The sequence below is a fragment of the Haliaeetus albicilla genome, chromosome 4 (assembly GCF_947461875.1).
Source record: "Haliaeetus albicilla chromosome 4, bHalAlb1.1, whole genome shotgun sequence".
Taxonomy (NCBI): domain Eukaryota; kingdom Metazoa; phylum Chordata; class Aves; order Accipitriformes; family Accipitridae; genus Haliaeetus; species Haliaeetus albicilla.
In genome coordinates this window covers 13006508-13021361 of record NC_091486.1, presented here as the reverse complement: position 1 = coordinate 13021361, position 14854 = coordinate 13006508, and the positions used below count along the sequence as shown (strand labels likewise).

General features: G+C 40.6%; 1 protein-coding gene across 1 annotated transcript in view; it reads right to left on the bottom strand.

Moving 5' to 3' along the window:
* The window catches only part of ADCY5 (adenylate cyclase 5), a 220636-nt gene that overhangs the window by 50860 nt on the left and 154922 nt on the right, over positions 1-14854 (bottom strand). The window contains exons 4-7 of the mRNA XM_069780958.1: positions 10226-10337; positions 9920-10047; positions 6175-6333; positions 5028-5169 (exon numbers count right to left, since the gene is read on the bottom strand). Of these exons, the coding sequence (XP_069637059.1) occupies positions 5028-5169; positions 6175-6333; positions 9920-10047; positions 10226-10337 (541 nt within the window). The remainder of the gene's footprint in view (positions 1-5027; positions 5170-6174; positions 6334-9919; positions 10048-10225; positions 10338-14854) is intronic.

Genomic DNA, 14854 nt, shown 5'->3' with positions numbered 1-14854 from the left:
TTCCACCCTTCTCACAGTAAAGCTTTTATCAGTGATTAGAAGTGATGATGAGAAGAGTATTTTTGATGGTTCTGCAAATAAGTGCAGCACCTGATCTCAAAGAAGAGCAGAAAGTTGCCAACAACCACCAAGTGACATGCTCCTGTACAAACTCCAGCAACTTGGGCGGCACAAGAACTGGGACTACTGGATATTACAATAATTAAACTGAGTAGTGTAAGAATAGCAGGGATGTAATAGGATAGCACTAATGACTGGGGCGGACATTTTGAATAAAATGCAGAAGGACAGATATAAAAGTTGTGGAGGTGGAGGTACAGAGCTGTGTGTTAGGAATGCTCCAGTCTTCAGGGTAAACTTAAAACCAAAAAAGTATAACAAGAATAAAACAAAACCACTCTGTGGAAGGCTAAAGACATTGTACTGAGTAATGCTGTGTAGTTCACTACAATGCCTTGGGGTTAAGTCTGGGAATCAGTAAAGATCTGGGTAATAGTATTAGTAATTCTAGCTGATAATTTGCTGTTTATCTGGGAACACAGACTTTCAGATAAAGAATGAAGATGCAAAGCCAGTAATGGAGGAAAGGCAAAGATCTCCTTAGAGAATTCCTGTATTTCTTTCATGTTAAGGTAATAAGTCCATTAGAAACACATATCCAAATGAATGAAAAAAATACTGAATAAGGACAGAAGTCACCCTGTGTAAGTCACCGTGTATTACACAAGGATAACAGAAACTGAAAAATCTACATGACCCTAGAACCAAAGGAACAGATTATTTCTCTTCAGAAAATCACTACTGCCACAGTAGAGGCAAAAGGGAAGAAGGACCATAAGCATAGGGTTATAAACGGAAAACATGACTAAGCTGGAAGCAAAACTTAAGTGTGATGTGTTGAAGTCCATCCCAGATCTGTGCAAAACTGCCAACTGCAATTTCAGATACTTTTAATAACTATTTAGTCAGGGATCATGACACAGAACTTGTAGAGCAACCAGTGCTGGGCTTGGAGTATTTGAAATGCTGGGCTTGGATGCCTTGAGAGCATCCAAGTTTTTCTAGACAGAAAAAATACAGTAGCTCTCACTGGCCTTGTTTTTTCCATACAGAGTGCTGTGCTGGAGTGCTTAATGGCTAAGACAGATGGAGAATAGGAAGCTGGGCAAAGAGCTGGTTTCCAGTGAAATGGCAAGAGATGGTTTTGAAGGCGGAGGTATTAGGCTGGATGAAAGTTACTAGTAGAGTTACTCGATGATTAGTCTCACGGAAGATTTTGTTTAATTTTTTTCTCATTACGTTTGGCACCAAGTGTAGCAATGACAGACTTAGCTAACGAGAGAAGCAGAGGTTGTATCTGATAGACAAGAAAAAAACGAGTATTAGCACCTGATGTTTGAGGACTGACATAGTAGAAATGGGACCTGAGAGATTCAAGTGTACAAAATGCATGATCATTCACTTAGAGATTACAGTCAGAAACTTCACTTAATTATCAAGAATCACATTAGTTCATCACAGAATAAATATCAGACACCAAGATAATGCAACTATGCAAAAGGTAAAGGTTTCCTTTGATGATCACAAAAATTAAGAGCTTGCTGAGAGAGCTTGTGCTTGTCTCTTCTTTATTGTGACAAGAGATTAGGAAAGTTTATCTTAGGAGAAGAAAGGCTGAGAGGGAGAGAGGGGATACAATTTCTGTCTGACAGCAGACACCAGACAACCAGAGCAATCAGGCACCAGAGCAACCAGATTTTAGAGCAGCCCACTGTTAGCACTAATGGAAGCAAACAAACAACAGCAAAAGATTCAACAGACCTTTATGGTGGAGCCTGTAAATTTTATGACAAGAATTACTTTTTATATATATACTTATATATGTATATGTGTGTATATATATATATATATAGGTTCACATTACAATGAAATGCATGGCACCCTTTGTATTTCACACAGTTAAGACTGTTTTGTATTTTAATCACCAAACCCCTAGCTTAAGGAATTGAAAGCAAACACAAGGAAAACAAATTTGGAACTTTGGATCTATGCTTTCAAAAAAATGGATGAAAATTTTTATCTAGGGGAACAAAACACTGCAATAATAAAGTCACTTCTGCACTGCTCTGGGGTATCTGAGCACTGTCTTCTTCACAGGTAAGCGCTCACCCACAAGAGCAGCATCATCACAGGACAAGGCAAACAGAAATGTAAAAGTGGATCTGGAGGTAAAGATGAGGAGAGAGAAACCAAAACAGACTGGATTTTAAAACTTTGCAGTTTATTCTCTTTCAATAGAAAGCAACTCTTCTGTGTACCAGATAGAAAACAAGGACTACATTTTCAGCTCTAGGGATGTTATTTAAAGACTGAGTGATCAGGATTTAGCTCTTCCCACCCTAAAACTCAACTAAATATATTTCAGTTAACAGCATCCTTAAGAAGAAAAAACCCTGTAATTTCAAAGAAGGAGATAGTCTGAGTTCCTGGAACAAAAATATTAGATAAATGTTCCTCCCATTTACTCTGTGCCAAAGAAATGGCATTAACATGATGAAAAAGTCAAATAAACAAAAAAAGACAGGAAATTCAAAGTTATGGCTCCCCATGGCAACAGTAAGCAGAAAGGGTATGGAACAGATGCTGTTACGTTTTATACATTCATTGTAACTCCTGGTATTGTTGGGTTTTGATGGCTATGGGACTGATGGACTAGGTATCCAGATAATTCAAGCCTGCCTGTGTGAACTGAGGAATAGCTCAGGCAAACAGTTACTTGTGTCAGCTATGCATCTGCTCTCAGGTCCATGCAAATCCTGTGCCTTGTGTGTGAGGACAGCAGGGACCCAGACACGACTCACAGGAACCCAGAACTAAGTTAGGTGAACATTTATGGCCATTACTGGAACAGACTGAACTAAAAACCTGGCTAAATACATCACAAGAAGTCATTAAAATCAAGCAGAAATGGAAGGAAAAAGTGAAGTGCTAGAACTTTGCCTAGCATCAGGCAAAATATTCAAGACTGACTGAGCTGACTACGGGAGAAAGCTTTTCTCACTTCTGATCTTCATATTATGTGAAAATGAGTTATTAAAGAGGGAGAGAACCTTAAACTATTCACAAAGGGATAGAAAGTGGCTATGGGAGCAAGAAAGTTGCAGCAGTATGGGCAAACCAGGAGCCCCTCAAATGCTAAACGCTAATACCCATGATCTGGGGTAGCAGTTGCTTTATGTTTCAATTTAGCCCAATAATTACATAGGCTGTGCACATGTCCCAATTCTTAGCTACTCTGGGATGCAGCACGTTAGAGCAGCATTACAGTAGTGCCTAGAGACTTCAGCTGAGGGCTACACCATGTAACAGAGCTGCAATGAATACATATAAAGCAGTGAAAGAATAGGGAGGGGAGAACCCGTTTTATTTTACCATAGCAAATCAAGGCACAAAGATGCAAGTTCCTCAAAATCTAAGTCTGGAATGGAATCCAAATCTCTCCTGAGTCTTTGTCCAGTCTCCTAGTCAAAAGACAGCCCTGCCTTCAAAAATGAAGTCAAGCCCCAAGTGATCTGTGATTTTGAGTTTTTTGTCTATACCAGCAAGGAGCAGAATCCTGATCTTAGGTCTTCCTCTTCTCCCCAGAGAAACCCTCAGTTCTCCACAAGAGCGTACAGACAGCTTGGTGAGTGCATGATTTAAGAAGTCAATATAGCTTCTCCACCCCAAGAGATGGGGCCTGACCATAAGGGTATTTTGGTTTATGTTTGTAAATTTACCCAGCAAAGAAGCAGTGGTTTAGGTATAAACATCAGCTGGCCCACTGACAGGCAGTGATGCTCAGGAAACAATAATCTTGCACTGCAAGCTCTAATCCTCTTTTGAAGATTGACAATTGTTAATGAGATTTATCTTATGAGCAGATAGAAACCAAAACATCAGCTTCTCTCTTCAGCAGATGATAAGAGCTCTTCTTGGAGATTTTTTACACAATATCCATTATGGAGATTTGAGGCTTCCATTCTCTCAGGAAATGAGGCAATGGCAACAAAGTATTTCTGTATAGGTGTTATAGTTATTCAAATCAACCATGTTATTGGAATATGTCACAAAAACTAATTCATTTAATCTCATAGTAGTCATGTTTACAGCTGTGGAAAGGTTTAATTGGTCTTAGATTCAGAAATGTTTGAAATTATTTTCAATTCAGGCCAATCTTTATATGCTTGCCTGTACTGTGAATAGGAAGGTGGTGTCTATAGTGCAGAAATTACTTAGAGAAATATTATTGGCTAGGCTCAAATAGATGTTCAAAAAGGTCCTTTTCTAGTATTACAGTCTGCCATTATTTAAAAGAATACAAGCGAGTGATAACATCAACCTATTTTCTGTCATTGGCAGTGTCACAAAAAGAAGATATATTGGCTGAAGTCCATTTGAGTTTGACTGGACTCAAGTTCAAGTCAGTAATGCCCTTATTTTGTGCAGCCTGACCCATGTCATAGCAGTAGGTATGATCTCATTCCACTGTCCCAGTGGTCATCCATCATTACAGTAGGCCAGACTTTCCCCTCTTCAGAAACAGAGGCTGAAAAGTAATGGTAAGAACTGCTCTAATCTTTATGTTCATTGCAATATGGTGAGCAGGTGGACAAAAAGACCTCTGTCTGTAATCTGACAGAGAAGGGATCTTTGTGGTTTTAATCTATCTCTTTAAGAACTTGTACAAGTATCAAATTTAATTGAAAAAATACATATCTATATTAACAACATTCTTCAAAATGATTTTGAAAACAACTCAGGACAGTTTCTTTGATAGAACTAGAAAGTACTTGGTGCAGAAATCTTATGCAGAAGGTAGCTACACATGCAAAAGTTCAGGAAGAGGAAAGAAAAACAAATTTTTGGCACTGAAGGTCATGTAATCAACTCACTTATCCATAAAGGCTGGTGTTCACTCTACTTTAGTGTGTTGGAGACCATCTAGTTATTAAAATTTTTTAATGCATTAGTTTCTTTGGTCTTACCCGTTTCTGGCTGCACCGTACAATCAAGAAAGTCTCAATACTGTGCTCTTTCAGATAAGCGTTGCGCTCCCCTCCAAAGCCCAGCTCCACCTCATAGTCTCCATTAAGATAGTTCAGGGTTGCTTTTGTTATGTGGATGCGCCTTGAATGAGACAAAAGACAAGCCAGTTTTGTAGGCTCTGAAAAGTTATCACCTAAAAATCCAGTTCATGTCAGTGACAGGTTCCATGTACTGGAACAAACAAGCAATAAAAATCAATTTATTTGGCCATGCCACTACTCTTACAGATGTAGTACAGGAGTTTCATCTGTTTTAAAGGAAGCAGGCCAGGAGGCATCTTCTTAAAGAGAGAGGTTTTCATGTTAAGCATCTTATACATCCATTTATAAGCACCTCCTTAGATATAAAGCACTCATTCTTTTATTCACCTTGCTCTAACACACAGCAGATAGATACACTTTTTTTGGCAAACACAGGCCCTTGACAAGGACGTGTCTACTCAGCAGACACATGTAATATACTGTAGCATGTATCTTTTTTGTTGTATCACATTAATCACTGTGGTATAACAGTGCCTTGCAGAGGTATCCTATCAAGTACCACAGTCTTGTGCTTTCTTCCAGCGCAGAGAAAAGGTGGAAAGGCACATAGAAAGATTATCTCACGGAATGAACTTTGCAACAACTCAGTCTTCAGTTGGTCCATACAGCGATGAAACAAGAACAGATTCTGCTCTCTCACAGGAATGTTTCAAAACAAAAGGCTGGTCTGAAACAACGCTTCATACAATATCTATCGATAGCTGGGATGCTCTCCAGCAAACACTGTTAACTTACAGTCACATCTCTTTGCAACCATGACCAGCTCTGCTAGTGTTTGCACAGGCCTGCTCATTTCTGCTGTATCTGTCAGCTTTGTTTCACAAAGAAGGAATTCAGTTCTTACCACAGAAGGATATACCCATCTTGGGATTTTGTAGACTTTCTGTAACCAAATACATGTAGACATGGAACACTACACCCACAGTTCATTTTACAGGCATACAGACTCTCTGAACCTCTGTCCCCCACCTCCCCGCCTCACCGTGACATGTCAGACACAAAACAACACACAGATTGACACGACAGCTTTGATGAAGCAACTTACCCAGCTTTGCCCCCTGCTTCCATGTGGTTGGCTAACGTAACGTCGTTGGACCACACATCAAACTGCCACTTCCTAAGGCCCAAGACCCCACAGTGAACTCTGCCACTGTGGATTCCAACCCTCATGTTGACATTTACTCCTGTCACCTCCCGGACTAGTCTGAAAAGAGATGTGGGAAAAAAGGACATCACTAAGGACTGCATGGTTGTAGTTGGTGGCACAAACTTGCACCCAGAACACAAAAATCCATAATGACCCATAAATTATTCACGCATACACACGGTGCTGCTCAATACCAACAGGACAACAAAACAAAGCCAGACCAGCTGTACTGGTTTTGGATGGCCTGGCTGGCCAAGCGGAGTACTAATTAGAAAGGGGAGCCCTTGGAGTAAATCCATGTACTCTGAACTCACGCTCAAGTTGAGAACTCATAAAAAAGAAATCTTCAGGGCAGTAAAAGGAATAAAGTGCTGGTCTCTGATTTCCATACCAAAGCTGGACATAACCTGCCAGCACTCAGCCTCATTAAGAGTAATAGCATGTTGCAAAGAGAAAAAGGAAATGATTTCAGAGATCTTAATTTGTCTGTACGGCACCAAGCATCAACTCTTCCACAGATGAAACATGATATGTGTGTGAAATACCCCACTGCAGTTGGAAAGCTTGAACAGGGCTTACAGCTGCAGTCAGAGCAGCAAAACCAGAGAACCACATCTATTGCAGTCACTCCAAACAGGCAGCTACAAATACTCAAGCTCTGATTTTAATAAGGTTTTGGATGTTCTGCTTACTTCCAAAATGACTGCTGGAATACTTTGTGGGTTTTGCCCTTTTAGGGCAAAAGTTAACTTCAAGAGCTGTTCACATGAAATATATATTTAGGAATGTGGGTAGGGGAAAGTCTTGTTGAGGCCACCAGAACAACTCTGCTTCTCATTACTGCTATTCACATCATTCCCAGAACGTCCATGTTTCACAGGTAAATTCACCTACATCACACAGCACAGTCCTTTCCTTTGAGCTGTTAATACCTTGCAGCAAGAAGCTGTACTTCATACCTATCAGATTTCAACCTTTTTGGTTTTCAGGTTCATCTAGTCCTTTCTAGATTACATCCTCTGGACAGACAAGTCCTCCCAACTTCCTAACATCAACACAGATCTAATATTTATGCTTTAGTTATTAATGAAGATGAGTGATTAAAGATAAACCAATTCTGGACTCTAGTTCACTCCTCACAGTGTAATATGCCCCTTAAAAGACTGTTCAAGATGACTTCTTGTTGAAACAGCTCCTACCCTCTTGCAGATCCTTTTTCCTTACAATCCCTATCTTACATTTCACTATCTACTTGCTGAGGTGACGTTCATTATTTTTATTAACAAGCAGCAGAGGTTCTCTGGCAGGGAAGGGAAGCTGCATATGGGTAAGTTGCCACAGGCTTACAAACTGAAAGAGCTCCAATCACAATACTTGGGAAAGCAATAGGAACTGGGGTAATGAAAATGCAGCTGCGGCCATAACCCTTGCAAGGACAACACCAGCTGCAGTGTGGGTACAGCACATGCTGCATGAGGGCTACAAACCCTACTGCACCCTCTGCCAAGCTATGTTACTGACACAAGACCAGGGAACTTCTCCCAGTAGAGTCGTTGAGGAGAAGGTGACTTTCTCCAGACTTTGCAGCAAACAAATGCGTTTGTCTATTCTTTATAGAAAAATGAAATATCCTTTGTTACCTTCCGTTTTTTTTTTTTAGTTCATTTATACCAGCAGTACAGCAAATATAATTCTATCCTTCTGATCTGGGGTAACACTCCCTGCTGTTATTGTGCACAGATGAAATCAGCCTAGAGGCAGGGCCCAGTGTTGGTGAAGCCTGCAATCAAATGTTCAGTAGCTACTGGGTACCTTAATTGTGAAACCTCTTATCTTGATCCTTGGGGGGGGGGGGAGCAGGTGTAGTGAGAACAGTCACCTTCCAGACTTATTAAGAGATAAGATTGTTAAATGCATTCATCATACATCAAGTAGGAAACAAGTTTTAAAGGCTGCTGAAGAGCTATTTGTGAACAAACATTGAGTGCACTTCAGCTCCATGTTTATGTCAAGGTAAGGTGGGTTTCAGTTAATCAATGAAGTCTAAACATCCTGGTGTTACTCAGCCTTGTGGGGGATTACACAGCAACATGTCAAGGTCTCTGGATTTCATCAGGCCAACTAGTGCAGAAAGTGAGACTTTTCTGGACAACTTACACAGTATCTTCTTTGTAGGGCTGGTGGCTAAGAATTGCTGCTTCTCGTGTTTGACAAGACACTCTGTCACCTGTCACTTAATTGTACTTCACGTGGAAGAAATAGCATCCTTTCAAGGGCTACTGAAAACTAGCTACTTGTAACTCGTTTTATTTGGGGCTTTGCATACAAACCCCAAAAGGAGACTGGTGCAAAGCAACAGAGTTTAAAACCAGGAAAGTAAAGGTAGGAAGTCCTGACAGTATACACTGTATACAAAGCAAGGGAATGCTGCTGTGTATTGCTCTTTGAATGGGGTCTCCTGGGTGAAAACACTGCTTTTCAAACTATGTAACTTTGTTATGACAATGAGGCTGAGAAGTGTGGGTGTGTATTCATGTCCTTGCAGATATTCAAATGGTAAGGATGCACTGTATCAAGCTCAGCAAATAGGTAGCTCTAGTTTTTATCAAGATGAAGTGGAAACTCCATCAATTTACTGAACAGAATGAGAGGAGAACTGCATAGAGATCTTCTACTTCTCTGTTGGTACCATGGATACTTTAGAAGATGCTTTCCCAAAATAAAAAACTCAAAGAGAAGGGAAAAAACTCTGTGCACCAGGGATGGTGTAGATACTAAGGTCAGCTCAGTTACCATCTAAAACTGACTGAACTTTGTGCCTAAACTTGCATACACTCAAGATGACCAAATAAATCTTCCCTACCTGAGTTCTGAAAGAAATGGCCTGTGAAAACTCAGGTCTGACGCAAACAATATTCAACATTGTCTGCAGTCCTCCAAGTAATGTAACTAGATATGGGTCTCATATTTGTTAGTCTCTAAAGACAGGTGGTCTGGACAAACACAAGATTGCTAGTCTGATTATTAGGAGCAGGTAAAGCTTCAGAACAAATTTTAAAAGAAAAAAATAAAGATGGGGAAGTAAGTGGAAATAAAAGAAAAACCACCATGGATCTGTCCCAGTTTGTATCAGACCAACTTTATGGTTTTCTTCAATAATTAATTTAACTAAAGTAAGAAAGTCTTGAATCCGACCTTTTTGGCATAGGACACATGGAAAAGGATTATTTAAACTAGACAAGACAGACCTTCGCAGAGGAATTGTAAGGTGAGCAAAAAGCTGGTTTAAAGACAGGAAAGTGAAGAGTGAATGAAAGTTATTATTAATCCTCTGATTTCACATTTCTGTAATTCACTGGAATCCTCCTTTGGGAATGAGACTTCCAGTAATTACAGTAACCTTTGCCTTTCTCATCAGGAGATTGAGCTCTGATATCCACACGGCTGTAATGGACTCAAGTGTCTGTTTTTCTGCTGTCAAACCTTTACTGCATTTTGTTTTCTTGTTCCAGCTCGTCTCCCTTTTTGCTGGCATCAGTTCCCTGGCTTGGTTACCTTGCTACTAATGTAAGGAAAACCTAACGGGAAAGAGAATCTACTTACTATTTGTTCCGAAATTCTCCATGGGGAATATGGTACTTACGAGATGGCCTCTATCATATCCATTCCCATTTCAACACAGCAGTGTGCATGGTCAGCTCTTGCTTCTGGCAACCCAGACACACAGTAATAGCAATCACCCAGGATCTTGATACGTAAACAGTGGTTCTCCTAAAAAAAATTAATAATAATAATAATAATAAAGAAGAGAGAAGTGTTCAGATTATATTCATGCTTGCAATAGCTTGCCTTTTAGGGCAGTGAATATTTACAGAAATCCAGTGAACCAGCACAGTATGTCATTCTTGCAACAGGAAAAAAAAAATCAGAATTATAATAGAAAACTTACAGCTGCTAGCTTATCAAATCTGGCAAAGAGCTCGTTCAGCGTCATGACCAGCTCCTGAGCAGTGCACTGGGAGGCCAGACTTGTGAAACCCTCTATGTCTGCAAAGAGGATGCTTGGGAAAAAAGAGAAAAAAAATATGAAAGTGTCACAAAATTTGTTGCTGATATTTGTGTAAGTTCTGGGGTAGAAATCTAGGGATGGGGAGGCATGTATGGGTATCCCAGCCTTATAGCAACAAGGAGATGAGCACCCCTAATGCCACCTTATGATACAGCCTCTATCACACGTAAAGCCCTGAGGGGCACAGCCTCATCTTCTCCAGAGATTAGAAAGGGTGAGAAAACCCCACAAGTCTTTCACGCCCCCACCCCTGCCACATGTCCAGTATGCTAGGAGCTGGTGGTGGCATGATAATGCCATCAGCCATCGTTAACAAGGCACTCCTACACAATGATGAGATTAGTCCAGCTGTAAAATCAACACTTACCCATTTTGTTCACATTCCTCAACCCCTCAGCTCAATAACATCGCCTGTGTCTTAACTCCCCTGCAGAAAAACCACACTCCTCTGCCCGCTTCCCCTGCTGTCAAAGTGCAGCCACAAAATAAAGCCCCTCTCTAGTGAATAACCTTCACTTGTCTACCACAGCTTTCACCCTGGCTTTGGTGGTCTGCTTCCGCGCATGCACCCTGCCCTGTACCGTGTGCCTGGCAGACACGTTCCTGCAATGTTATATACGCAAAAAGCCAGGCGTGACGGTACCGAGTGCTGCCGGGGCAAAGGCTTGGGCGCAGGAGGGCTGGCTGGCCATGCCCTAACACACTGCGCTGTCCTGGTGAAGACTTACCATCGGGCTTTTATACTCTTCATTCTCTGGAGAAGGAAATCTACACTGGTTTACTCTACTCATCTCCCAGCTTCTCACTCATTGGTTTTTTTTTTTTCGCTCAGCTTCTAAAGAACTACAGAAATGAAACCTCCCATTTGTATCACACCTTCCAGCTGGCTTAGCCCCTGAAACACTATAAAAATATACACCTACAGCACTCAGGAGCTCCTCTCAGTAAGGCTGCAAGCAGGCATCGCCCAACTTTCTGTCGAACGACAAGTGCAGCCCTTGCCAACTGAGGCAAACCTCTGCTATTGAAACAGGGATAGTGAATTGCTCCCATCCGCCCAAGATGGACCGGGAAAGCCCTCTGAAAGCAGTATGGACTGTTTTGAAAGCATAATTATTTGAATTACAAGTATTAATAATGATTCTTTGATTTCAATTAATCAATTTTAATGCTGTACTGCAAAGATTTTCTTTTTTTAAACTGGAAAAAGATTCTGTTTCATTGATAATTACAACATTGAAAATACTGATTTGCCATCAAACACAGCCATTATGCTAAATTTAAAACTATTCAGTAAAACAAGCACCAGACTGTCTATATAGATCTAAGATAACATGTATATATGCACACACATTTATATAAATATAAAATTAATGAGCTATACTTGTATATTGGAACATTTATCAAGTGGCTGATTTCTCCTTTGAAGTTAATTATTGCATCAAGCTGTACTTGAATAGGAAGAGCAATTAGAAGTGTAAATAACAAGCACTTTGGAATTGTTTCTTATTTGTAAAATAAAACTGCAACATGTTTTAGACAAATTGCAGAGGCTATGTTTTCAGTTGGAATTCCCTGCAATGTCTTCAGACAGAAAGCAAAGACAACAAAAATATTTTCACAAGCATTTTTTGCAAAAATCCTGAAAAACATTTCAATTCTGGCATGCTTTTCACGTCTTCCTTCTACATTTCAACTTCAATACAACATCAACCAAACATACTGCATGCATTAAATATTTCCTTGTTAGTCAGACTGAAGCTAAAATATACAAGAAAAAAGCAAGAAAGGAATGCAGGGATGTCTGAATCAAAATACACTTTGCCATTTTTTTAAACGCTGGAGAAAATACACAAAAAATAAATCAAGATTTCACATATTTACAAATAAAAGTAAACCTCCCAAAGAAATATACTTGAAATCAACTGAAATCTTAGAGATGTCTGTATTGCTCATGAAGCAACTTAAGTATGTGTTAATATGTAATGTACAAATACGAAATGTCTCTAGTTCTTGTGGCAGTAATAAAATGTGTCTTGTTGCAAGCATGTTCCTCTTCCAGCATGGGGCAAATTGCAGATTCCTCACTTGTGGACATGTTCACACTCTTTGCTCATGTGTGTGTTGTAAGAGCCATGTGTCATAACAGGAGGAATAAAGAATAATTGCTGCTCTTATGTTCAGATAGCAATGAGTATATCTGAAAGTACTACATAGGGATGCCCTGAGCCTTCTCCTCATGCCTGATTCAGAAAATTAGTACTAGCATAGTGTCCTAATAAACATGGATAAATGACTGAAGGTTGCTCCCTCCATTCCCCATTACTATCATGCCAGATAAATGGATTAGACATTCCTAGAAGTTAAATCACAGCAGTATTTTCAACCAGGCAAATGAAGTAATCAGCAGAGCCCTATGCCTTTGCAAATTGAAACTACTTGATTATAACATTTTCTCAAACTTGTAACTGTCTATGGGCGACCAGCAAATTGCTCTTTGTTCAAATTCGGCAGATATCTATCTCCTTCATCCTGATCCTTGTCTTGCACTTCCAAGGACAGCACAGTTGCAGCTCCACATGCAGTGCTCTGGCTGAGTTCTAGAAAACTACAATTATAAGCACCACAAAAGGGTTTATTATAAGAATAAAATCCAGAAAGGTTACATGATGGGAATCAGAAATGTATTCTGCACACAAGCTGGTAGCAATATTGGGAAGGTAACATTGATGCCCCTGTTAGGAAGCCAACATTTACTACACGAGATGCTTCTTGGAATGAGTGTTTTGTTTGAGGAAAGAGGGATGCAACAAAGGCAGTTTGAAAATTTTTGAGAGGGAAGTCAAGGGAAAAGAAGTTTGGTTTTATCTAAAGCAAGGGAATGAACTGCAAGTATTTTTTTAGATGCTTCAAGTCTCTTCTCACTCTTGAACATGCACATGATGCTTGGCAATACGGGCAAGATCTTCACCTGGCACATGCCTTTTCCTCTTTATATGAAAACCTACTCAGAACTGGTTACATGTTAAGTCCTTTGCATGACCCAGTTTTTGCACACTTTGTGATTAACATGAAGTTAGCTACCTGCACTGTCCATCCCCTCACCTCTCTTCCATGTCAGCTAACCAAATAACCTATGAACCTCTTGAAGCACCTGAGCATATTCCATTACAGGCTTGAGGCAGTTGTGTGACCTGCTCTGCAACCAAATAGCTACACCACTGAGCTATCAGAAGACACTGCCTGGGACATGTGGGCTGCAGGGAATGGAAAACCTCATGAGGGTATGGAAAGGACCACGTGGGAGACAGCAGAGGACAAAGCAGTAAGTAATCTGGGAACTGAAGACAGAGAGGGGAAAGACACATTTCTGGCAGGAGACTGGAGAAAGAACAGCACATGACCATCAGAGAAAACAGCCCTTGCAAACAGGAACCCAGCCTGAAGCCTCTATGTCCTCTGCTCTCAACAGAGAGCTCTGAAAGCCACTAAATCACATTTTACTCCTCGTGCCTCATCTGTTCCCTCCACACTCTCCTGCTAGCACTGCAGCTCCAGCAGCAGAGTCAGCAACCAGGTTTATTGCTCCCAACCCTGCTAATGACCCGTAAGGGAGGAATGGGAACCCATGTACGTGGTGCTGTGCCATGCCACTTCTGTTCCTTTTGTTATTAGCCCCAGTAACACTTAAATTCAGCCTTCTCCCTGTAAAATACCCAATAGCCCAGAAGCAGCTAGGAAAAAAGTAGATTTCTCTTACAATAGCCATCAGGGAACAGCACATGGTCTTCATCCTGTGTTTAGTCAGAGCTTTTCTTTAAAAATGAAGCCCACTAAATCTCCTGACACACACAACATGCATGCAGTGAGGTTGCAGGAGCATCTCCCAGTCCTGCCAGTGCATCTTATCCAGACCAGGAGCCTTAAACACACAGATTCCCCACTACCCTTAGGTCCTCACTCCACACTTCAGTCTTTCATGTCAGACTACCCTTAGCAATGAAAAGATTTTGTTAAAGGATGATGGTGATGGATGACTGTGATGAAGGGCACAACTCTAGCCAACTATTTGTCAGTCCTCAGAGGGCAAGGCATTTCCTTGCTGGTGGGAGCACAATGCCAGTAATAGGCCTTTCTTGTGCCAAAATGTGGGGTAAATGACAGCGGTCAACAAAAGGTCAAATGAAATAATTATTACAGCTATAAAATATTGTGAGATAAGTAAGGCAGTGGTTTAGAAGTACTATTAGCTGAAGCTGACTGGAAAAGATTGACCACACAGTCTGCAGCCTGGGCATCAGCAACTATTATCAGCCCTGGGTCCCAGTCCCTTCATCTGGAAGGCTACTGCTTTGTGGAAAAAAGTTTAGCATGTAATTAAAATGTTGTAATGGTTTCAGAGCTCTTGATATATTTTCCACTCCGTCACTGCCTTCAGATTTACCATCTGATTGGGTTTTGTCCAGCAGTAACCAGGGTATGACCTCAAAAAAGACAAAAACCTGGTTT